The sequence below is a fragment of the Dermacentor variabilis genome, chromosome 6 (genome assembly GCF_050947875.1).
Source record: "Dermacentor variabilis isolate Ectoservices chromosome 6, ASM5094787v1, whole genome shotgun sequence".
Taxonomy (NCBI): domain Eukaryota; kingdom Metazoa; phylum Arthropoda; class Arachnida; order Ixodida; family Ixodidae; genus Dermacentor; species Dermacentor variabilis.
In genome coordinates this window covers 174,178,653-174,205,471 of record NC_134573.1, presented here as the reverse complement: position 1 = coordinate 174,205,471, position 26,819 = coordinate 174,178,653, and the positions used below count along the sequence as shown (strand labels likewise).

General features: G+C 47.6%; 1 protein-coding gene across 2 annotated transcripts in view; it reads left to right on the top strand.

Moving 5' to 3' along the window:
• LOC142585830 (uncharacterized) overlaps positions 1–26,819 on the top strand; it is a 339,390-nt gene that overhangs the window by 130,745 nt on the left and 181,826 nt on the right. For both annotated transcript variants that reach the window (XM_075696858.1, XM_075696857.1), the window contains exons 2-4: positions 21,831–22,080; positions 22,839–23,024; positions 25,014–25,541. In XM_075696858.1, the coding sequence (XP_075552973.1) occupies positions 21,920–22,080; positions 22,839–23,024; positions 25,014–25,541 (875 nt within the window). In that variant the 5' untranslated portion in view covers positions 21,831–21,919. The remainder of the gene's footprint in view (positions 1–21,830; positions 22,081–22,838; positions 23,025–25,013; positions 25,542–26,819) is intronic.

The following is a 26,819-nucleotide window of genomic DNA, read 5'->3' as shown; positions in this document are numbered from 1 at the left end:
TTCAAGTATCCACACAACGACATTGGTCTCCGTGAAGTCTCTCAGCCCCTCGAACGTCGGTGAAATTGCGCGCACGGCTGCAGGATGGGCCAGGAGACCGGGACTTTCAATTGTTGGAGATGCGTTCGCTTCGATCGCCGTGTAGGGCTCTTCGCGCGAGTTTTCGCATTGGCGTCTTTTATCTTTTCTCATGATCGCTGTCGCTGTTTTTGTTCCTCGGCTTGCGGTACGGCTGTTTCTCGGCCTCTTCCCCTTCTTCGCGGAGAACCACGAGCGACTGCGTCTGCATTGTCCCGCGCTGCCAATCGAAGCGTTTCCCTCATTTAGTTCGCCCTAGTGCCAATCGATGGCGCCGAGAAACTCCGTCATCGCACGAGACGTCGGCGAACTCTTGGGGCGTGACGCGATTGCGAACGAAGCCCACTTGTCACTCTGTGCCACGCGCAGTGGGCCCGCGCGCTGGCGTTCGATGTGGCTTTCAACGACTTGCGCCGCCACCTTCCCGGCTCCGTCCCTCGAGCCCTGATTGGTGCTTGGCTTCAATTGGTGCTGCCACTCGAGACAGCCAACGTGTACGTAACTGTGTATGGGCGGTTGCTGACAGGCCTTCTTCATAAGCTATGCCTCCTAATCCAGAGCAGCTGCTTTGTTAAAGCTTCCCGCTTGCGCGACGTGCTCGCAGCTTCTGGCACTATATGATTGGAAGGCCAGTGAAAACCCTTGGGGCCTAAATCTGAAGGATAATGAAGACGCTCGAAAGGAAACTTAAAACTGCGCAGTGAATGATTGAATGGGAAACTATAGATGTAACCATGAGAGAGAAAAAGATGGCACTGTGAGTAAGAACGCAAACTGCTGTAGACTGTACGCTAGTACAGTACTCAGTACTTTTCGCAAGAGTTCAAGGTTGTTTGCAGCGTCTACTCGACGCCACGTATCACGTCGTGTAGTGCCTTGTCAAAAATTACCGCAAAACGCACACTCGCGCCATCGTTAATGAGCAACGCCGTATGGCGTTCACCTCACTCGCTTACAGTGCTAACGAATAATCTGACGCTTTGTGTTTGAAGTTCTGGGGAAGTTTACCAAAAGGAAACGCGCTCACAACGCGCACGTACGGCCTGCAGCGTGGTCGAGTCAGTTCTCGCAATGGTAAAACAGAAAATGAGAGAGGGCCATCCAAGGAGTTACTGGTATATAGAGCGGCTGGCCACCCTCTGCTGAGGTAAGAGGATAAAGAGAATTAAAATTTGGAGTACAGGAGACGTGCTAGAATGAAACAAAAATAGAAGAAGAAAAAAAGACACAGATGCACGATGTAGCGCACGGCAACTCAAAGTATATCAGCCAAGCCGCATGTCCTCAAGAAGCACGCCATGGGTTCATGGCCTTCTGTGCTAATGACAGTCTAGATAATCATTCGAGGATTCTCTCTTCCGTACTCTCTTCCCACAACGATTACTTGCTCAGTTTATCTAGCGTGGTTGATCAAGACATCTTTTCTAGGCTCGCTGTAGCGATTACATTCACAAAGGAATTGCGTAAGTGTCTCCTCTCAGCCACAGTTGTAGCATGTAGGGCTGTCGACCATTCGGAATGAATAAGCGTTTTTGAAGGCCATAGTAAGCAACAGACGGCGCAGGAGTCTTTCTTCAGCTCCCGATATCCCAGTCGCAAGACGGAGCTGTAGACGTGGATCCAAACTATGAAGAAGAAGTCGCACTTGCATATATTTTTTATTACTTTGGCTCAAGGTACGTGGGACACATGGTATATGGTGCGATCATACAGTATCTACTAATAGGCTGTTTTTTCCTTTGTCGTTTACGTGGTGATGAAGTAGCCTTATGACAGTGATTAGTTGTTCATCACGTCCCTGACGAAGCTGCGGCATAAGACACTGTTAAGCTGCCTTGTTCTCGAGAGTGATGGTTCCCAAATGAATTCCAGCGCAGCACAGTGGGCGATAAGTTCTGCAGCCGTTGATTACGTAAACTGAGATTTCTTGAAATGGATGATGGTGGATCTCACGGGCTTTATCACTGTAAGCACAGCGCCTGCAGTGGACACCGAATCGTCAGTGTGAACGCGTCAACGGAGCTTTGCATGCAGGAACAGTAGCGTGGTCTATCAAAGCACTAAAGATGACAAGTCAGTTTCCTTTTTTTATGCCAGGGGTGGTACTGAGGACTTCGAGGTGATGTAGGTAACACAGCAGTAAAGGTGGTCGTGTTGCAGGCGCGAAGTTCGACGATAATGTTGCTTGATTGGCGACGATAATAACGCTAATTGCTGAACTTAGCCTAGCTACAGGAAGGCAGGTGAGATGGTAAAACATGACGCATAATTCCTCAAGATCGGTAATATTATAACAGTGCTAAGAATTCAGTAGGAGTGCTGCTATACTGCTTCAAGTTTCATTTGTGGTCATTCGCAGTGTCGCTCATATACATTTGACAAAAGCGTAGATCGCAAGTTTGACATAAGGGGCAGCACGCATCGCAATTATTAGTGTAATACTATTCGTGACTTTTCTTCAAAGCTCATTTACGACTGACCATGAGTGGTATTAACAGCGTTGCTCGAGCCGACGTGAATGAAGCCGAAAATAATCGAATGGGGACAAAGGACAGAACAGCTATGCATCGCCCGATAACGTGTTATACTTGTTATATACGTGTCGCGTGTCTTCTCTCAGGCAAAGTGCCCTGCTAGAAGACACCAGACAACAAACTCATCGTACATGCTGCTAAAGACGTCGTCCTCTGCCATTATGAAAACCAAACGATGTCGAAGCAGCTGCGATGCACTCGAGCGACTCGCAAATTCGTCGCAGACCACGAGCTGTACTCGACGTGACGCGAGCCCTCTTGACCCTCTTGGCAAAGTTCGAGACACCGGTGGCCAGCTCCCGGAAAACGACTGGGCTATGACCTCAACGAGAAGGCCGACGATGCCCGAGCCACACTTCGGGAGGCCCGGGCGGCGTGCTCTCTGAGCAGCGAGCGAGCGAAGGGTGCGTCCGCTGGGGCGTTTAATTACAGCACCTGCTGGTGAGCTTGTTTACCGAGTTTCCGCGGTGAGTGGGCGAGCCGAACGCCCTACGGGCTGCGGGCCTCCGGGTACCAACGCGAAAAAAAAAATACATTCCTCCCCTGCCGGGCTCTAGGTTCGCCTGCGGTCCCGAAACCGGCTGGAGTCACGTCCAACGTTTGGTTCTCTCTCGGCGGGCTAGTTGGCGCTTTAACGAGGCAGGATCTACCTTCAGAGAAAGAAGCTAGAGAGAGTGGGACACGCCGTCAACGGTTAAACGTATCGCCTCCGTTTGAATGCAACCACGTTTAGAAGCGGGAGCGTTTAGACTTGCAAGAACTAGAGATTTACGAGGATACAGAGACAAATTTAGATGCCGACGTTTCAGCAAGTAGACTTGCCTTGGTTAAAACGAGATCGGTTAATGGGGACAAGATCTGAGGGGTTAGTTAAATGACCAATCACTTTAACGTCCGACGGCTTCACTTGGCGGGGGGCGCCTTAATGGAGCGCCCTGTGTTACTTTGGACTACCAGATATTCTTTAAAGGGTGCCAAAAGTCAAACACACGAGCATTTTTTTTTTTTTTCATTTTAGCTTCTTGTGGCATCGCAATTTGGATGCTCTAGTCAGTAATATAGTCTACCACGTCATTTTCAGACACTGAACATTAAATCCCAATTGGTGGAATATGTGGCATATTGTACCTCATGCATGGCACTCAGAGTGGCTTTGCATTTTGTACGTTAAACAAGAAGCAATGCGTGAACTGCAGCACACACTTGCACGTATCGTTTTGCTGTACGCACCACTAATCTGACAACACAGAAACATCATGCAGGGAAGGATATTCACACGTGAACATTAATATAAGTGATACTTAAATTTATTATATTATTCGGTAAGCCCCATTATCTCTTCAACAAGTATTAAGCAAGCTCGAAGAAGGGCGCTTGCATACGCATATTTCCCCCAGGGGTGCATAACGCAAACAAGAAAATCTCCGCGCGAGAATTGATTGTGTTACATGCTACTGCTATTATTACGCTTCGTCTTATATTTGGATATCACATATTTTTTGTAAGCAACGATACTACAATGCACGGCTATTAATAAAATGCTTGACTAACCTACCGACGCTGTGTGCCAGTCAAGCGGGAAAAAAATATTCCGCCTTTAACTTGAACCACGCGTTTTCGCTGACAGCGGTAGTTGTCGACGGGGAATGTAGTCGTGGTGGCAGGCATTGCTTAACGCTGATCTGCAAGCTTATCCGATGCCAACGCGCACACAGAGCATTTGCGCCTACAACTGACCGAGCTAGATGGCCCGTTCAATGGAGGGGGGAAGCACGTGAAAAACGACTACAGTAGGCCACCGGAATCAAAGTGCAGTGCGAGACAAGGCATTAGTCAAGGCGTCGAGAGAATGACGTGGAAACGGAGGGTGCCGTCGTTCTAAAGGGCTGCAGCAAAATAGCGCCTCTTCCTCTTCACAATCACGCACTTTCTCTCTCGTAGTCGTCTTCGCCGTGTGTGTGCGTGCGTGCGTGTGCGTGCGTGCGTGCGTGCGTGCGTGTGTGTGTGTGTGTGTGTGTGTGTGTGTGTGTGTGTGTGTGTGTGTGTGTGTGTGTGTGTGTGTGTGTGTGTGTGTGTGTGTGTGTGTGTGTGTGTGTGTGTGTGTGTGTGTGTGTGTGTCTGCGTGCGTGCCTGCCTGCGTGCGTGCGTGCGTGCGTGCGTGCGTGCGTGCGTGCGTGCGTGCGTGCGTGCGTGCGTGCGTGCGTGCGTGCGTGCGCCTGAGGAAGGGAGGGAGGGAAAGGCATGCAGAAGACAACAAAGCATGCTCGAAGGAACGCATGAAGTGGGCAGGCCGGCGTGAAAACCGGCAGCTACACCGGAGCCCAAAGCAGCAGAAGGAGCGGCCGTAAGAGCGCAGGCGGGCTCTCGTTCGCATACCGTAAATCACGCAAGCGAGCCTCGCGCTTTTCTCCTTCCGCTCTTAGGCGCGCGGCGGGTGTGCGTTCGCCGGCCGCTGCTTCACTGCCGTCGAACCGCCTTCGCTATCGACGTCCCCGCGGGAAAGGTGCAGAGAAAAGAATCAATGGGCCGGCCTGCTGTACCGCAAATAGTTTCGGATGCTATCGAAACATGCGCGCGTGAGCGCGAGAATGCGCACTTCCGAGAGAGCGGTGCAGCAATAGGAAAGCTACAAGAGCACCTGGTGATCGGGTTTATCGCTTGCCCGGCACTCGGAGTTGCACATGAGCGAGAACGCCTCGCAATATTCCGGCGACCGAGTGTTGTCCGATCGCCACGGTCAACTATGCACACCGAAGACAATCGGCCTTTCACCGTTTCTTCTCAATGCGCGAATAGTTTCACGTATCGAGCTTCATAAAGTTGTTAATAATGACTCTAGCATGAGCAGCATTGCAGGGTTTTAGTGAGGCAAGAGTATGCCTGGTGTATTTTCGTAAGCCGCGCGCTGCGAAACCAGGGTTGGAGATGGCGCCATCAATCTTGTTTTTGGCATGAAAAGTTTTAGCAAGCACGTCTTCTGCTTTTACAAAATGGGAAGCTGAGAAAAAGTGCTGCAAAGAAGTCGTACGGTTCTGTCGATAAACAAGAGCCACTGACGCCAGAGCGCTTAACTTCCTTAACTATATTCACTTAACGAAATTCGCGGGTGAATTAAAAACCGCGATAAACGAGTGCTCTGAAGCTTTCTTTCTTTTTCTTTTTCTATTTACAAGTTATGGTCCTGTCACACGGGCACTAGAAAGCCTTCAGAGCAAGAAGACTACTCGGGGAAAAATACTTTCGCTTGCAGACATACGACAGGGAGCGATCTCCTTTTTAGAAGTGGTCTTTTCTGGAAGCGGAGTACGTCGATCTCTTATACGGCCGAAAAGGAGTAGCCTCGAAACCAGGGTGCGCCAGCAATTATAATATATTTTAAAAACTGAGCAAATACGTATTTTTTTGTCGCCTAGGCTTATCACAAAAAAAAATTCTGTCTGGCAAAACCAATAATGTTCATTTTCTTCTGTACCCTCGTAATCAGGTCGAACGCTCTTTAACTACTACAATCAACTACTACAATTAACGTTTATCAATCTGGAATTGTTAAGTTTATTTGAAAACCATGTAATCCAATAAGTTTTCACTTCATATTTCGAGATACATGAGTTTATTTTGGTCGATTTTGATTTGAACGCTAACGGCACGCTTTCGGTAGCTTGTACCGAAGGGAACACTAAAAAGAGATGATCGGTGCCGTGTGTCTCCTGCACAACACCTCTTCAATAAATGTATTTCAACTTGGTAAAAGTCTGCTTACGTAAAAGAGTGTTTGCGTGCTCGTGTGACGGAGGTATTAATTTAAAACTTCTATACATAACGTACTCTTGCTAGTTTTGTACGGCACAATATCTATTTTTAAGAAGCATATATTTATGGCAAGTGCTCACCTATAAGGCGGTGAAGAAGAAATATTCCTTAATTTATTTATTTTACATGCGTTAGTGCTGAGTACTCATGCAGTACATCCAATATACCAGTACACCCAAGAACAAAGCATGCAGCGCGGGCGCTTAAAGTAAAAATTCTTGAGAGCAAGAAATCAAATGAGTTGGTACAGTAAATAACAGTGTTCCTGTACTCTCACGACGTCGGCTATGTAATTTCTTAAACACCCCCCCTTTTCTTGAACAGTTTTTCTTTGTTGATCAGTTGCATTTATTTGTTTATGATCCGCGGAAGTAGCGAGGAACCAAGACCTCGAGGAGCACAATGCACGAGACACGTAGTGGCCGCGTCGCGGTAAAAGCTTGTCCTCCCTGCGTGGAGGGAGCCTAACCGACTCTGCAGGCATTTTCACTAAAGTGGTTCTCTCTCTCTCTCTCTCTCTCTCTCTCTCTCTCTCTCTCTCACATGTACTGGTCACAACTGAACTTTACAAGTGTTTTTTTTTTCTTCATTCATTCTGTCGACAAAGGGTCCGCGGTACATCCGCGATATTTCGGTCTCAGTACTTCGAGTCAATTTTTGTCCCTGAATTGAAATTGCTTCGACATCCATGCTACCTATAATATGGTCTCTCATGTACTTAAACTTGTATGCCGCTCACTGATCCATTGCTGGTTTTTGCTTGTTTCTGGTGTGTAATCTCAGGGTACGTGACTCAGACAACGCTTTTCTGCTTGAGCTAGAACAGGAACGTGTATGTTCTGAGGACGTACACGAAATACTTGCACCGTGGCAGACGACTCAATTGCAGCATAGGACTTCTCCATAAGTGGTCGTTAAGTCCTTGAAGAAGAGGGGCAGAAAGAGGAGTGGGGAAAGGGGATTGTTGCTTGCTGCAGGCGGACCTATACAGCCTTGCAGAATCTTCCGGCAACTGCTCCGCCTGAACGCCCCCTATCAAAGGTCATGCGATCTGAAATACTTCGCATTCCAGCTAAAAAATGTCATGTATCGGAAACAAGTTAACAGAAAGCGTTGTGCGCTTTCTGAACCCCGCCGACACGCATGCGGCTCACGTGCCATTCAATTCACAATCCTTTATCATGGAGGAACTTTAGGAGGAGCCGAAGCAGCTCATTGCCACAGCCACTAAGCTACCGCGGCAGCTCCGACTTTCTCGTGCGCTGGTTTCAAGTTGAAGTCAAAAATATCTCTTTTAGAGGCGGGACCTTGTCAATAAACGACATGACCGTTAATTAATTGTTGTTTATCAGCCAGTTGCGGCATCAAAACGTCGACTCGTAAATGTGATTATCTTTTAAGTTCTTCGTCATTGTTTTGAGGTGTGCTCAAATGTATCCCATTAGGGATTAGGCTCGTCGTCAAACGTAGATCGTAAGAAGTCTTAACTCTTCCTCACAGTTTTCTACTGTAAGAATATCTTGCTTATTTGTTTCCGCCAATCATAATCTGTTGCACAGGCATGCCGAAGCCGCTTTCTTATAAACAATTTCACGGGATTTGGCTGACGCGTTGATAGAAAAAGGCAAGTCCTCGTCGTATCCTGTCGTGTCTCTCTCTCTTTCTCTCTTAAACAAAAGTGAAAGGGTACTTCGAAAGTAAACCATGTCCTAATGCGTGCACAATGAGTCATGTCATCTTGTGTAAACGCAAACGCACCGACCACGCTGAACAATACATTTTTGAAATATATCGTGTTGCTTCCTTTCGCGCAGCCCCTTAATATCTTCCAGCGATGCCTATCCTTAAGTTACTGACGTAACATTTCTAATGCAAGGCTAAGTGTGTAAGTGAACAGGCTTCCTTACGTCCTGTAAAAAAAAGATCTTGCCCTACAAACAAACGAGGGAACATACAGCACGCACAGCGCCGTCATTTCAACATCAAAACCCGTACATATCCCCCAGTGGGTACAAGCGAGCCTGGCTCTATAGGGGGAGGGGGAGTATCAGCAACGAACGCATCACCAAACATTACGGCTCTCGTTTGCCAAAGCCAAAAGCGAAGTTTCGATGGAGATACCTCTTTTCCCTCACTTGTCTCCCTCCTGCACATTGCCCACAGGCCAGCGCGAGTATATACCGTTTTTAATAATTTTTTCTCTCTTTTTTTGTCTTCGAGCTGTCTACGCTTTGGCGCTGTTAGACATTCTCGAACGCACCTGTCAGCTCGAAAAATGCCGGCGTTGAGGGCTCAGTTACAATGAGGCCTCGGTAGCGCGATGGGAGCCCTTACACGTACACGCACATGCACCCAGAAAACGCGCTCCAGAATGCAGATGTATGCGCATAATTTGCCGCGGCCGCACCTTTTCCACAATGCATAGTAGTGCGCGAACTTTTGCCACAAGGCAGGATATTCGCATCACTTCCCTTGTCGCTGTCCCTCGCGTGTACTGCGTTCGAACAAGGGTGCGATACTCTTTAGCGCAAAGATATTGGCCGTGCGCCTTCTCTCTCGTCGGCGGCGTTATAGAGGACGAAAAAAAAAAGTACTACTTTACTAACAAAATGCTTGTTTAGTTGGGCTACATTGCAGCTGCGTGCCTCGAACTTTCATCAATGTATGCGCCACCAAGTACTTCTATATTTTTTCATGCTAGCCGATCAGCCAGGCTGAAAGCTTCAGCTTCTTTCTAACGTCATAACAGCATCTATGTTGTTTTTTAGCACTTCAGTTCTTTTTTATTTATTTCAATTCATTGTCTTCCTACGGACACACAAGCGAGGGCAGATCACAATTATAGTACCATTAAGATTGTGCCTTTAATATTTGAACCGATGCACATTATGAACCAAAGCATTGGGATTATTGGCGATGCGGACAGTTTTCTAGAGCCGAGTCTACGAACCTGGCCACGACTGGCACGAGCCAAGTGGACTTAGAGCAGGAACACCAACAAATACTCAAAGCTGTACGCCGACACGAACGACAAGCCAACCACTGCCTCGTACTGGGTTTCAGCTCACAGCCTCCCGCACCTTGTCGCTTGCACACGCTCCCCATATAATTATAGAAACGCGGGGCACTCAACGCGTAGCTGAGAGAGCGGATCCCCGTGATTGCATCTAACGAACGTCTGCGCTTAGCCAAAATAGTGAGCCATTTCCAGCTACTCAACTAAACGTGTATTACGATTGCTCGAGAACACGCCTTGGCATGCATGCACGTATCAGCCCCGCTTAACATGCCCTCAAACTATATCAATGACGCGTGACTTGTCAATTGAAAATAAGGTTAATGGAGCTCTCGCCATGCTTTAAATAACGTTGAGTTTGACGAGGGAGTACAGAGTAGTTTCCTTACTAAAACACAAGATATTCGGTACCGACTTTCGAGCTAGTTTTTCTGACACACTAAGCTTAATGTACTGGAACGGCGCGAATGATAAGGAGAACCCAGACACTTTTTTTGAATAATTTCTGTCTCTCTCTCTCTATCTCTCTCTGCGCAGTTTACTGCCGCGACACCGTTCATCGACTTCCACGACCGTGTTACTCCATCTCACTTCACCTCAAGCTACTCAAAAATAGTACTCATCTTCATATTGCTTTGGCATAGTGAACGGTTTTTCTGTCAGCACAGTTCAAAGGAGAGCTATGAACCAGCGCGCCGTTGTATCGCTTTACGATAAACCAAGAAAGTCGAAAACTGTCAGAAAGGATGCCGGCTGGCAAGAAAGGGGAAGCGTAAGCACAGTACTACACTACAATTTCTTGTGCCTCTCAAAACAACAAAGAAGCAAGTATTAAAAAATTCCAACCATGGAAATCATGACCACTAAGAAAAGACTGATACATACATAGAAAGAGAAAAAAAAAAGGAGAGATCAAGCAGACAAATGTCTGGTTTGCTGATATAAACAGTTCGACCTAATAGCTACGTTGCCTGGTAAACATTTCTCCAATGTCTCATTCAAAATGCAACACTTGATTGGTGGAGAACAAAGCAATACAGCAGTCTGATCATTCATTGCTTATTCGAATGGTGAAAATAATTCTATACACTGAACGCAAGGCATCATATATGTGAAGCCATCCATCTGTCCCATCTCTTAAATTTTTATGCATATCAATCGCTAAAACAACGCTTATTGAAAAGAAAATTTTTGGATGATCTACCACCGACTTTTTTTGTCCTAGACCATATGAAATGAAGAAATACTTCCGTATAAAAACTACTGAACCAACTTCATGAAAAATTTTGCACATAAAACAAAAATGTGAAATTTTAGCTGCTGTGTAGGCGTTTAAACACATCTCAGTGAAAATTTCAGGTATCATAATTTGGTAAACTGCTCTTGGTGTCTCATCCAAATGGAGCAAATTGTACACGCTTTTGACGGCCTTAAACGGTACCAATATTCTCTATTTTCATATTTTAAAGAACTCGCGTTACCAAGGTAACAACTACATCTGTGTCGTGTGGTATGATGATATTGACGCGAAATAAGTTTGCACGTGATGACACGGGACCCTTAAGGCGAGAACGATGAAGTTCGTGGTTGCGCGCGCGCTCTCCGAGGACCAGCCATCGCTAAAGGCAGACATTTTTTTTGCCAATCTGTCGGTGGTAAACTGTTTTAGTTGTAACAGCTGGGTGACATTTCTGGTGGACGTGCGGGGTACGATCGATGTTAAGGTCTCCGGAGCATACCCCAGACCTAATCCCGGCGAGTAGTTCAGCCGAGCTTACCCTTGTGCACGTACGTGCCAGCCGACGTCTCTAGGGACTCCAGCCACAGCACGGTCTGCTGCCCGAACGAACTAGAATGACGAACCAACCACCTCCTGCCACTCCAGCAGCATCGCACGTTGTCGTCAATCACATACGGACGCCGAATCTGTTCCACGGAAGTGCTTCAGAGGACGCCGACTACTGGCTTGACCATTTTGACCGGGTTGCCAACCTCAACGACTGGAACCACGAGCGTAAGCTACGCTACGTGTACTTCGCTCTTGAGGATTCCGCGAAAACATGTTTCGAGAACCACAAGGCGACACTGACGTTATGGGAAGAATTTCGAATGCCTTCGCCAGGGCGGACAGGAAGGAGAGGGCGGTGTTAGCGTTGGAGGCAAGAATTCAAGGCCCGAATGAGCGAGTGACAGCGTACGTAGAAGACATGAATCGGCTTTTCAGACATGCAGACCCTTCTATGACTGAAACAAAGAAGGTGCGTCATCTTATGCGCGGCGTCAAAGAGGAAATCTTTGCTGGCCTCATTCGAAATCCGCCGACGACACTTGCAGAGTTCCATGACGAAGCCACTACTATGTAAAAGACCCTTCAACAGCGGGTCAGGCAAAACAACCGCGACGCCATGATTTCAAAGGAGCTCTCTGCCGTTACCCTCGGTAACGACGTTGGCGCCTTGCGAGAACGCATCAGGGATGTCGTCTGGGAGGAACTGCAGAAGATGCAGACGACCACTGTGCCTGTGGGACAACTTTCCATTGCGGAAATGGTGCGCACCGAGGTCCGACAGGCCGTCCATATTCCTGGACAGTAAGAGGCACCACAGCAGGGACCGCACGCCGAAATGAGTTACGCTGAAGCAGTACGCCGTCCACCACCCTCAAGTGCGTGCAGCATGGTACATCCCACTCAACAAATGGACGTAAGCTTCAGGCCGCCTCGCAGCCCACCGCACATCGCCGAAGCAAGGACTAGGAAGAGCGACGTCTGGCGCATCACAGACTACAAGCCCCTTTGTTTTCATTGTGTCGAAGCCGGACACATCTACAGAATGTGTCCTTATCGTCATGTGGGGCTCTGTGGATTCTCGCCGAATGCACCTCGTCCACGACCTGGTGAGCGGCCGCCGGAATAGAGTTTCGTCGCGAAATCGTCGCATTGTTGATCAGCGATGGCAGGAGCCCCGTTCGTCGTCTCCTGCTCGTTACAGGTCACCATCACCAAGCCTTTACTCGCGGCGCTCTGAGACGCCGCTCGCCTAGCCCGGCGGGTCGGGAAAACTGAGATCAGCGACCTCCGGAGGTGAGGCCGCTGACGACGACCGTACGCAAGATCCTCCCTCCACTGCGACGACAACGACTAAAACAGAACGACGAAGACGTACAGACGGAGTCAAACACCTTACGAGAGGTAGTAAAGTCGAACATTCTCGTCACCATAGCGACGAAGAAATAACGGCGTTAATCGACACTGGAGCGGACACCTCAGTTATGAGCATGGACCTTGCTGCAAGCTGAAGAAAGTTTCTACCGAGTGGACTGGGTTGCAGATTCACACTGCAGGAGGCCATCTGCTAACCCCGGTAGGAAGATGCACAGCGCGAGTGAGCATTCGTGGGTTTACGTACCTCGGAGATTTCGTTATCCTCCCAAGTTGTTCGAGGGACCTAATTCTGGGAATGGACTTTCTGCAGGCTAATGGAGCTGTGATTAACTTACAAAAGTCGCGGGTAACGTTTTCGACGGCGCAGGCCTTAGCAGGGAGCAGCACTGACAACACGCATGTCAACGCCTTGAGGATTGTTGACGAGAACATCACGGTGCCGCCAAGGAGCAGCGTAGTGACCCTCGTCACCTGTGACGCATTCGACGGCTATGAGGGGCATTGCCGAGGCAAATATCCCGCTGCTGCTCGAAAGACACATTTGCATCGCCGGAGCCTTGTTCGAATACAGCATAAGTGCTCGCAAGTTTTGTAGTCAAAATTCAGCCGTGAGTATTAGCACGTCCCTCAAGGTACAGCTGTGGCATTCCTGAACGACATTGCTGACTTCTCCGAGATCGGCACGTTACAAGTGACTTCACCGGATGCAACCACTCACGCCAGCCTGAATACCCGCGTCCACATTAATGCTGACTTAGCAGATGTACAGAAGGATCAGCTGCTGAGCCTACTGACAGAATTCTCGGCTGTTTTTCCACGGAATCCAAAGTCCAGCGCACTTCCGTTAGGCAACACCGGATCGTTACAGAGGAGTCGGCGCGGCCTGTTCGTCAGCATCCGTATCGCGTGTCACCTATGGAGCGGGAGGCGATTAAGCGTCAAGTTCAAGACATGCTAAATGATGACGTCATCCAGCCGTCGACAAGTCCGTGGGCATCGCCTGTCGTACTAGTAAAAAAGAAAGACAACACACTCCGCTTCTGCGTTGACTACAGACGGCTTAACCAAGTCACCAAACGCGACGTTTATCCCCTGCCACGGATCGATGACGCTTTGGACCGTCTGCGTCATGCTCAGTTCTTTACTTCGTTAGACCTAAAGTCAGGCTACTGGCAAATCGAAGTGGACGAGCGTGACCGTGAAAAAATCGCCTTCGTGACTCCCGATGGGCTGTACGAAATTAAAGTGCTGCCTTTCGGTCTCTGTTCCGCTCCTGCTACGTTCCAACGAATGATGGACACCGTCCTCGTTGGACTAGAGTGGCAGACGTGTCTAGTGTACCTAGACGACGTTGTTGTCTTTTCCAGCACGTTCGATGAACATCTCGCCGGCTACGAAGTGTCCTTACCGCAATACGCAAGGCCAACCTCACCATCCAGCCTGAAAAATGTTACTTTGGCTTCCAGGAACTCAAGTTTCTAGGCCACGTGGTCAGCTCCCAAGGAGTACGACCAGACCCAGAAAAACTCGCTGCCGTTGCCGAGTTTCCTCGTCCTAAAGACAAAAAGGCTGTTCAGCGGTTCCTGGGCCTCTGCGCTTACTACCGTCGTTTCGTTGAAGGCTTCTCCAGGATTGCTGAACCGCTCACGAGACTGACGCGACAAGATGTGCCCTTTGCGTGGACGGAAGAACAAGAGCAGGCCTTCACCAAATTGCGTAAACGCCTTCAATCCGCTCCAGTGCTGGTGCATTTTGATGACACCGCGGCAACTGAAATACACACCGACGCCAGCAACGTAGGACTCGGGGCCGTTCTGGTTCAATGGCAAGATGGCACAGAACGTGTAATTGCGTACGCGAGTCGTAGTCTGACAAAAGCAGAAGCTAATTATTCAACGACCGAAAAAGAATGCTTAGCAGTCATGTGGGCCATCAGCAAGTTCCGACCCTACATATACGGCCGGCCATTTAGAGCGATCAGTGATCACCACTCGCTTTGCTGGCTTGCCAATGTACGAGACCCGTCAGGTCGCCTCGCTCGTTGGAGCCTCCGCCTCCAGGAACACGACATAACTGTTTTCTACAGATGCGGCCATAAACATAGCGACGCTGACTGCTTGTCACGTTCTCCTATTCCCTTGACATCCTCCGACTTGGAGCTAGATTTGCCGTTTCTTGGTGTCATCGACGTGGTGCGCATGGCTGACTATCAACGTGCAGACTCTGAGCTGCTTCCAGTCATCCGATATCTCCAGGGAACTGACGTTGTTGTCCCACGCCTACTTTCACGAGGATTGACGGCGTACTGCTTGCGAAACGATGTCCTGTACAAGAAAATTTGCGAGAACAGCCAGGAAACGTTCCTTCTCGTCCCGACGGCACTGCGCGAGGAAATTTTACAGGCGTGTCACGACTACCGCTGTGCCGGCCACTTAGGCTTCGCGAGGACATTAGCGCGCATACGGCAGAAATACTATTGGCCACAAGGCCACACCTTTTTTCGTCTGTTCAGCGCTGTGTGTGAACGTGCCGTGACTGTCAGAGGCGTAAAGTTCCAACCGTCAAGCCTGCCGGCCTCCTTCAGCCTTTGGATCCGCCTCTGGCGCCGTCCCAGCAAGTGGGAATGAACCTTCTTGGGCCGTTTCCCACGTGATCCTTGCAAAATAAGTGGATAATCGTGGCAACTGACTCTTTAACTCGCTATGCGGAGACGAAAACTGTGCCGCGGGGAACTGCTGCTGAAGTCGCCAGCTTCTTCGTCCACAACATCGTGCATCGCCACGGTGCACCCGCTGTACTCATTACTGACCGCGGTGTAGCGTTTACAACGGAGTTATTGCAACAAGTCGTCACACTGACGCACACCGTCCACCGAAAGACCACAGCCTATCATCCCCAAACTAACGGCTTAACAGAGCGCCTAAACAGAACATTAGCCTACATGCTCTCCATGTACATTGATGTGGAACACAAAACATGGGATTAAATTTTGCCATACGTCATGTTTGCTTACAATACCGCTGTGCAGGAGACCACCGAGTTTACACCATTCGAGCTTGTTTACGGACGTCGCGTTACAACCCCCTTAGACGCCATGCTCCCGGTAGACCACGGAATCACAAGGAATGACACCACTTAAGATTTCGTCGAGAAAGCCGAGGAAGCTCGCCAGCTTGCTCGTAATCGCATCCGCACCCAGCAGGATACCGACGCCTACCATTACAACCGGACCCGAGGGAACGTCCAGTACTTACCAGGCGACCGCGTGTGGGTGTGGACACCTATCCGACACCGTGGGCTCTCATAGAAATTGTTGCGCCGCTATTTCGGCCCCTATAAAGTTGTAGACCGCCTCAATGATGTGAACTACGAGGTGGTGCCTCAAAGCTCTGATCCTGGTTCGAACCGACGCCGTCCCCGTGCTGAAGTCGTCCACGTAGTACGGATGAAGCCGTACTACGCACGCGAGGGATAAGCAACCCTCACAAATCGCTTCAGCATTGTGTACATTCCTGTATGTTTTTTTTTTGTCTTTTCATGTTGGCACTCTTGCCCACAGTGCGCGCCCGCTGCCCTTGAAGCGACCGGGCCGGTCGCTTTTGAGAGGGGAACAATGACGCGAAATAAGTTTGCACGTGATGACACGGGACCCTTAAGGCGATAACAACGAAGTTCGTGGTTGCGCGCGCGCTCTCCGAGGACCAGCCATCGTTAAAGGTAGACGCTTTTTTGCCAATCTGTCGGTGGTAAACTGTTTTAGTTGTAATAGCTGGGTGACAATATATTGATCTGATTTGAATTATTCGCAAACAATTGCGATATCTAATGTGCTTGCGCAGTTCTGAAATTATTTGCTTTTCTTGTTCTTGAACATTTCTGTTGATCTTTAAAATTTTTGAGGTTAGGCCAGGGGTCGAGAACATTTGTTGCTAAAATTTTTAAGCCTTCAATCAAATTAAACATGTATTATTTGATTCATTTGTTTCGCATTAGGATCATCTCATCACGTCGCGTTTAACTATCTAGGTAAGGAGCGAGCCACAGATTCCTATGTCGACATACTCCAGATATTTACTCTGAGAAATCCTCAACTTTGTTCTTCTACAGGCTTGTTCACAGAGAGAACGATTTAATGCCGATAACAGCTGTGTGCTGCATCCGACACAAGAAAAAAAGGAAACTTGTAGGAGAGCACCTGTTCGTAACTCGCCGAACAAGCTGTTTGTAAAGCTTTCTTCACCTTCGTAATGGTAATTCTGGGGCGAAGCCCGCTTCCATCACTGCGTCAATTTTAGAGGCGACGGGATAGACAATGTATTTGTGTCTGCGTAACGTAACCCGTTACCGTGGCCAACGTGAGCGCCGTAATAAATCGATACGCGTATAAAAACAGGCGCAACAGTCTAGAACGAGCCGAGTCTAACACAATTCCGAGGATCACGAATTAAGCAACGCAGTTATAATGATTTATAAGAAATGTACAGTTAACACACTAAATAGCGGTGACGAATAAAGGGACTGAGATGCCTATAAGACAATCGGACTAGCGGCGACTCCCTGAGATCCTATGTTCAACCAAAATGTGCAGCACTTGTTTTGAAATGAGCGTCTACGTCCCAGACATTTGTTCGCCTAGGTGTGTTAGATTACTTCTTTTGAATAAAGAATCGCAAGCTACATAAACATTTCACAAGCGCTGCTCTTCCTGTACACATAGACCAACACTAGCTCGTCCTTGCTCTACAAGAATACCCTAATGCACCCGGACGCAGCGCATTAATAAATTTAAGTATAGCATAATAGCGATATCTGCTACTTATATTTCAGTAATCGTTTAAAACTCTCTTACCTTGCCGCTTCAATGCCCTTGAGCGCATATTTGACGCGCTCAGGTACTTGTTATTTATTAAGATCTCTATGGACCAGGAAAGTATCTTTAACGTAAAATGTCAACTAGGTAGTTATGAGTTTTCATCGGGCATGTAAAACAGCCACAAAATGTCTCTCTTAAAAGGAACCATAATTTCTAGCTACCATTTCCTTTTACATTTTTTTCTCGTTGAGTGCTTGCCTCGGACACCGCCGCACCGTACTTATCGCTGGCAACGGCTACTCACGAAAAGATTTAAAAAAAAAAAAGAACTTTACAAAAACAGGCCCAAGTCTGCTAGCACGGATACTCGCTCTTTGGTTTTTTTTCTTAACATTTATTATTTCTTGTCACTACATCAATAAAGCTCGGAACAACAAACGAAATGGAACCACGTTTACTTCTGTAGAAATTACGCGTGTTCATAATAGCCCGTCAAAAAAAAAAAAATTATGAAGATTGATTGGCCGGCGCTGCTTTGCAGGAAGAGAAGCGCGGGAGTTTGCTGCCACCTAGTGAAGCCTCTTGAAAAAAGGGCGGCGCCGCGCTTGTCGCCGTCGGCCGCAGGTGGTGCCACCGTGCCTCTCAAGGCGCGACTGGGCGAGACTCGGAAGCACCGCGCAGCGAGCATGCGCAAGAAATGCTGCTGCCAACCCTAGGAAAAATTGCCTTATAGAATTCGATAGGTTTTCTAAAAGAAGTCTGTTCAAATGGGATTTTTTTTTCTCATTTTCGCCAGTCTTCTCAATCTCGGCTACAGATTGCGAAACGGGTACTATTGCTGGAAATTATTTCTCGATATTGTGGAAGCCCATGTAAGGGAAAAACCTGTTTTCACGCTCCGAAAAGCAGGAGGTACCTCCGTTTAATCTACGTTTTGTTTAACAAAACGTTTTGTTTGCGAAGCTGGGCAGTGGCCAAGCTTCGCACTCATATTTAAACCATACAACCGTATTTACTTCGGCACTTTCGAATAAGCAGAACGATAGCGCAATTTAAAGTTTTCGGAACGACCTTAGAGAATAATTGCAGGGATTTCGCGTAAAAACTTGAGTTACTTCGTTTTCTAAAAAACATAGCGACGAAATAAATAACTGCATAAGGTTTAGCAAATTGCAGGCAAGACTGATACATTATTTCAACAGGTTATGGCAGATTGGCTGCGGAGGCGTGGCAATGTGAGTAACTGTGAAAGTGAACCAAAAAGGCTGGTGTGCAGGGGTAGGAAAACAACTGGGCCACGATGCAGGTCGACTGTGTACGCCCTAGTAATTTTGTTTATGGAGTACACATGACGACACAATGAGTTCATCTGAACGAAGAACAGTGTATGTACCGCACGTCGAAGTTATAATTAAGCAGTCGAATTCGTCTTCTGTTTTAAACGAATGATTTACGTGTTGCGCTCAACTGAATTATTCTGTTCACTCTTCCGTTGAACCCAACATATTTGCCCCCATTTATATATAATATACAGCAACAATATACACTACCCAGTGATGACATGTACAATAGGTGCTCGCTAGTCAAACACTGTGCTGCGGAAACGACATGAAGTTCTGCTCTAAGATGCAGGGCCCGTTTTCACGAAAAGTTCTTTCGCTAAAACTGTTCGTACGAGCAGATTCCCGCTAATCGTGATGTCGGACATATTAGCGAAGACGGCCGACCAATGACAAACGACACTTACAAACGAAAAGCTTTGTAGATTTGATCCTTAGTTTGTGAGGCCACGTATGCAATGGGAGTCCATTCCAACAGCACTTTCGAATCGAATAATACATTAGAGTCTCTGGGGTTTGCTTATGTTATGAGCTTCTTGGCATAGGTAAGTGGTTATATCTTGTTGCTCCAGAAAGCATGTCGATACTAGCATTATTTGGTGCAGTATAGATGGTGTTCTTTATTAGCAAAAGTAGATTAGAGAAGACAGGCAGAACAAGAAAAGCCATGCATGAAGCTTGTAAGATCATAGATTGTGCAGGATGTTATCTAGGGCGCGAGGTGAACATATGCCTGCGAACAACGCGTGCAAGCGGAGCTCACAATCAATGAGTAAAATGCATAGCGTTCCTCTCGAAAAAATGTACTGCGAGCAGCAGCAGACATACCGGAGCTTCCAGTAGAAAAAAATAAAAGGCTGGCGCCACTTACACAGAGAGATTAAATTTTCACTTAAGTAGTGTTATACTTTGCGTTTTATTCTCCAGCGCCATTTCGTGAAACGTCCGTTATTTTTTTACCAATAATATTACCTTTAACCGTAGAGAGATATAGAGAGAGAAATGGAAGAGAAGAAAGGCCGGGAGGTTAACCAGACGCACGTCCGGTTTGCTACCCTGCACTGGGTAAGGGATATCTTTAACCGTAAATGCTACACAAAACTACCTAGCTCAAGGTTTTCTCTCGAACTTTAGTCAACTATTTGCCTACAATGCACCATAGGCATCAGAGTAATTTATGTGGTTTGCATCGCAACGTGCATAGGCAGAGAAAAGCGAAAGCCGGCTTCATGCGCCTCATTCTGGTGACATACATACATACATACATACATACATACATACATACATACATACATACATACATACATACATACATGCATGCATGCATACATGCATGCATACATGCATGCATGCATGCATACATACATACATACATACATACATACATACATACATACATACATACATACATACATACATACATACATACATACATACATACATACATACATACATACATACATACATACATACATACATACATACATACATACATACATACATACATGCCGCAGAAGCGCTCTTCAGAAAACAATTATCTAGTACACGTTCACATGGATAGTACATGGTGAAATTACGCCGCCTCAGTCTAATATAAAATTTACTCTTCAACGCTCAGTGGAATTAATGTAATTTAGGAATGACGAACTACTCTCTCCTAAACCTATTGCTAGACATGACAAGCTAACTGGGACTAGACGTTACATCCAGTTACGAGCAGTGACTTTTTGTCTAAGAAAGCGTTTCGCCGCTGTAGTAATTGCGCTGGCGTCGTTTGCTTAGAAAGGTGCTTTCAAGGTGGACAGTGACTGTCAAAAAGGCGTTCCAAATGAAGTTCTAAATATCTTCAAGCGCTCAAAATTCATCGGGATTACGCATTTCATTCCTCCAGCATGCGTCTTATACGAGGAAACATGCTGACCGCAGTTATTTTACTCTTTTCTGCAACTTCCTTTACTCCTTTGAGGAACTTCGCAAAAGTTTCTGGTATTTCACGGTCTCATTGTTGTCGTGCTTATAGTTTTGCTTGTCCTGCGAATAAGAGTACCCGTAGCCATTAAAGGCACCCGATCTTTTCTCCAATTCAATTATACATCAGTAATAAAAAAATAAAAGAGTCAGCAAATACATGTCATGTGTCAACTCAGTAGTAGCTTGCCTGCAATGCAGGATGTGAAAAGGAGATGCATCCTTTACAGGTAGCATGAAACGCGAGAATAGCCTTTTTCAGGGGCCAATTATTTCTGTCTATTGAAAAGTTAGCTTCGTCACATTTCTTGTGCCTTCAGATTCATTAAAACCGTACAGCGTCAGAACTAATTACGAACTTTTAATTCTAAAGTGAATTTTCTCAAGCTTACAGAATGTAGACTCCGTGTGAGAACTCCTTACAGAAACGTCAGATATGAGTATTTCAGCTATATCATGTCTATTTATAAGTCATTTATCAAGACACTTCAAATATATACCTCATGTAAAACATAGTGAAAAACGAGGAAAAGCAATAAAACAAGTGAATTGCTACGTGAAGACAAACTGACACCAAGGACAAAGATCCAACCGTTTACCTTCTAACTCGCTTTACTAAAACAGTTTCCACTTATTATTCAAACTAGCAGTGCAGATCCATTCAGAAGTGTTCAAGGATGTCTGTGACATTTTAAATATCTTAATTTAAGTGAGTGCTTTTGATTTGGTGCATTTTCTTCGCATGCGCAATTGTGCACATATCTCAAAAGGGCAGAAAAGAAGATGAGATACGCTGACGTTTAAAGTCTTGTGCGCCCTTATTGTTAGTTAGCTGCGAATACTTTGGCTCATAGATGTCCAGTTTTACGGGACTTCGGACATCGGTGTCGTCGAAAACGCATGTAGAGTCGTAAATTAATATCTGACAATCTAATACGTACGAATAGCTCTACCATCCAACAGTTCGTCACCAGTGCTGCGACGCAAGCGTGTTTAGCGAGTATGCCTCACCAAATGCAATGTCTTTAGTGACTGCTTGAGGGAGTACCTGTGTTTTGTCTGCGACTGTTCGGGAATGTAATAACCACGTCCTTCTCTGGAACTGCAGGGGGCCTCTGAAAGAGACGGAGCAGCGGACGCAGCAGCAGCAGTGAGACGTCGCCGTGGCGCGGCCTCGGCGACAGCAGCGTCGGCGCCATGAGCAGCCTCTGCCGCTCGTCGCCATTCTCGTCGCGCACCAAGAGCCTGCGCGAGAAGTTCGCCTCCAAACGCAGTTACTCCGAGTCTTTCAAGGACCCCCCTCCGGCAGCAGTCGGATCCGCGACGAGTGCGGCGGCACAAGATGCCTCCTCTACAAGGTGCGTGCGTCAGACCCATGATCTATCCATCCAGCACACCCATCCACCTTTCGTTCAACCACCCATCCACCCACCCATTTACCCACCCAACCCACTCACCTACCTATACATCCATTCCATTCATTCATCCACCCGTCCGTCCGTTGCCGCAATTGCTCGCATCATGAAACAATATATCAAACATGATAAAAGCCCCTAATACTCGTTTATCCTGCGAATAAAATTTTTCGGGACGAAAATTACTTTTCGACACAAAGTAGAAATAACAAAATATGACACATAAATTTGCTCACTTCTTTGAAATTCCCGCAACGTTTACTGGGTCCTTGAAATCCTATAATGACGCTGGTGCATTCTAGAACAATATGCATTGCTATCTTTGTTCGATGATATTTCGAAACCTTTATTTTAATTTCTTAAGCACCACAATCATCGGTGACGAGCCCGCAATGACTTCAAAAGGATGAATGCTTCTGGCGAATTCCTTCAGCAACTCCCCCTCTCCTTGGCGTCGTTCACATGCATTCCATTGTCCTCTAGTTACGTCATACACACGTAGAACGTTCTGTTTATCTTCGATTGTCCGCTCGTTCATAGGCGCCCTATTCATTTGCGGTTTCGTTCAGCTGCTTCCTCTAAGAGTAATCCACTCTAACCGAGATGCCTCAGTTTGATTTGTTAAATGCTGACATAAACCAAGTAAGACACAAAGTGATCACCCCCACTGCCGTTGACGCTTCTCTGCTTCCATCGAGCAGTGCCCGGTCTCCGCCACGACCAGAGTCCGGGCCGGGCTACCTGAGTCATTGCAGCGGCAGCGCGGATGCGGCCAGCGGCCTCGTGATGCCGCCATCGCTGCCCGGGTTTATGCCTTCCTACACGGTCATGCCCGAGGACGCCTACTGCAGCGCGCTGGACATCAACTGCCAACAGGGAGACCCAAGGTATACGGGCACAACTTGTCCACACCCTAAGCGTCTGCTGCTCAGGCTCTCTGCTGCTCAGAGAGTCTCAAGTAGCGCTGGTATTGGTACCAATGTTGTTTCAACGTAACACTATCGAGGCCAAATATGGGTGAACGTCGGCCTTACGCTGGCCTGCAGTGTATGCCTGACATGAAGCACACAATGGTCCAAAGTCTTGTGCTACTTCCTGGCAGAAAAAAAAAAAGGAATACCTTCCTTCGAATACCGAATCAAATACCTCGCACTTTGTTCTTCTGAAGAAGCTGCGAAAGACATTTAATCAGCCAGGTAAGCAGTTTCATCGATTATGATTCAGACAGAACAAAGGAAATCGCCATGAACATATCCGAGAAGAAAGTGCACTTAAGCTATACAATAATGTTAAATGTAAATTGTGAGTTAATGCAGCTAGATTAGGTAATTAGTGATAGCTGTGGAAAGTTACACGTAACATAGTCATGCATGCATAATGAGCCCTGCAAAAGAGGCGCGAACAAACGCGATAAGCTAAGCTAGAAATAGATAAACTAAGCGAGGCTAGATGTCAGACAAGGTATTGCATTTGTCAATTATGACAACCCTAGAGCACTCAGACAGCGATCCTCTTTTGGAAGAATGTTCGTTGTTCTTTGCAATATGAGACCGCACATCACAACCTGCTTCTCAAGTCACTTCTCAACGGAGCGTTTCATTGTTCTGAGTGTCAGTGGCAGTAGCTCAATGAACTGTGCGCACGCTGAGAAATTCCAGCATCAAGTATACAACAAAATTCTGCACGTGCACTACAATGAAGTGAATTCGCCCACTGACAAGCATAGCGACCAATGCCTTCGAATGAGCGTGCTTGAGAGAGATGGAAATGATGTCGAACAAGACAGGGAGGTTAGTCATAAGTAGTTCTGGTTCGCTACGTTGCATGGGGGAACGTGTAACGAGATGGAAAGAGAGAAGGGCGCAAGCGAAGGTAACCACGCATACAACACAGCGCTAGCAAAGGCAGTCTGAAAATCCAAGTCCATGGAGATCCAGAAGTTCAGTAATGCAGTTATAGCCTTCGTCGTGGGCGCACATTAGGTGCATCGCTGACTCCATCAGGCCTACATTGCGACTTCCTCTACTTATTCTCCCACTGTATACGGTTAGGTTGACCACACAAGGAGTCCGTGAATTTTAAAAATCCTTGCAGTAGTGTGATAGGATGAGAAGGCCTCATGTCACCGCTATTATCTACGAGCGATCCTAGTAACGTACTCGTAAAGATTATTCAAGAAATACAAGTAAAGATTCGACAAGAAATACGTGCTGCCAGTCTTGAAAAGTGCACACATGGCAGCAGAGCTCGAATTGAAGAATTTTGAAGATGCGGCTGGCATTTTCATAAAGAACATGAGTTGTCAAAAAGTTTAAGCAGCTCTAATGTAAAAATATTGTAACAAGGATGACGAGAGGAGAGATACGTGTTTATAGTAGACTATGTACAATAGGCGGTACGGCGAAATCTACACACGAGCTCAGGTGAGCCTTCGTTGTCTTCCTTTCGCTAAGTCTTCATGCGCGCGCTTGGATTACTGTCCCGTGACAATATCATTCTGTATAGGGCAGGCCTAGAATCTTGTGCGACACGTTGCCGTGGTGATTTAATTAACAAGGTCACGCTAGAATGAGAATTCGAGCACAAAAAAGGACACCAAGACGAAGGAAATATGACTTATAAAAGAACCTGTTGTCGAGTTAATTGGAGCATAATTGACATAGTATAAAAAGAAGAGCGAAGAGCAATCGACCTCGGTATCTCAGCGCGATTTCAGAGTATTCCAGTCACCTCTTTACTCCAGGTCTCCCGTTCTCATTGCGCGTGTGGTCGGCCATATTGCGATACGCGCGAGTTCTCCGCCATAAGCGTGCGCGAAGTGAACGCCGAAGTCGACACGTGGCTGCAACGTGCTCCGCCACGTGGTCGCTTCGCAGGTTCCCGTGGCAGCGTGACGCGGCAGTGCAGTGCGACCTGCGAGGCTCCTCGCTGGTCAACTCTCGTTCCTCGACGCACATCGACGGTGGCCGATGCTCCCCGGGCCTGTCCTCGCTCATCCGGCCGTCGTCGCCAGCCGCAGCGACCAGGGCCGCGATCTGCGGCAGCAGCGTCGGCGACATCTTCAGCACCAGCGCGGCCGGCTCGCCTCCCACGCCGCCGCCGCGCCGCTCGACGCCGGCGCTGCAGCGCGCCCTGTCGCTGGAGCGGAGCGCGGCGCGCAAGAAGGGCGCCTCGTCCCTGCTGGCGGGACACGCCAGCGCCTCCGCCTCGCCCGGTGCCCAGCTGCCGCCAGCGCTCGAGGAAGGCGGCGGCGCCGCCAACGGCAGCGCTTCCGCCGGCAATGCGGCCTCCGCGGCGGCCGCCCGCGCGGCTTCCTGCAGTCCGCAGCGGGCGCAGCCGGTCAGCCCGGAGCCCAACTCGTCGGCTTCGCCCAAGTCAGGCCAGGCGTCACCCGCCTTCACGAGGTACATATCGAGGAGGGCTGCCAGACACCGAACTAAGACAATTTATCCGCGTAATCTCCGAAGAAAAATCAGCCAGGGCCACTGTTGACAACGAATAACGCCGGGACTCTTTAACATATAGAAGAGCTTTCAATTGGGCTAGTTGGTGTGCATTCATAATTCTTGCGCTAAGTACTGTAAGGTGCAACGGGGACGAAACGGACACTTGATGACGCTGGTGACGAATGGGGGAGGAGAGGGGGAAGGGTGATACAGGGGACTGTTCCCTACGTCACTTCGTGTTCGCTTCATATCCAGTGACCCTTTCGTCCGCGTTGAGTGTTACAGTACTTGGCGCAAGAAAATGAAGCTCTTTAATGTACATCCTTGAGATGTTTGCCTCTTGGCATGCCTGGCATACTAATTCAGATTGGTATAGTGAAAAATGAAATATTATACAGCGTTGACGTCCCAGATACACAGCATGCACAAAACACGCAAGAACACTCGACATATTAAACTACCTCACTGAGGCCAGTGTGTGTGTGTGTGTGTGTGAAAACTTTTATTGAAATGAGGTCCGGAGGCTCGAACAGTGTGTCTCAGGAAAATTAAAGTGTCCTCGCTGAGTGATATGAGCAGTCAGCCTTAGCCCATGGGCCATGTTCCATGTGAATGTTCAGTGCTGACATTAGAGCTGTTCCTTCTAAGTAAATATACTACAAGCGCAGAATAAATGGGACAGAAGTAGTTAGTAAATGACAACTTACCAAAACAGCTTCTCCCGTGCCATGCAAATACAAAAGAAAAGTCTTTGCCTGACCACTTGAATGCGGAGGCACTGCATATATTAACGTCTTGGCACCGGGAACGAACGCACGTACATAAACTTATTGCGTACTACTTCGACGAAGCACAGCCTGACATTACGCAACACTCAATATTCATATAATCACGCGGCCTGCTCTTTTACTACATCATATTGATGCAAAAAACGAAGCTATCTGATAATATATCCACTGTTACCCCACAAGTAGCTTCCCAACCTCTTTGTGTTTCTAGAAATAGGGTGTGCCTGTGTAGCAGTATTCAGTTCGGTTCCTCAGGATTGTTATTAGGAAATACGTCCTACCGTATCGATCCCGCAAGTGTTAATTTCTTCTAGTTGTCATGAACATTGTGCCTTGCTGAAGAGAAAACATGTGAATCATTTCGCAAACTCCGAATCGAGCAGGGCTGCCGTGGAGTACATGAGCCAGCTCGAAGGCTCAGTGCTGTATGTAAGAAACAAATGAATAA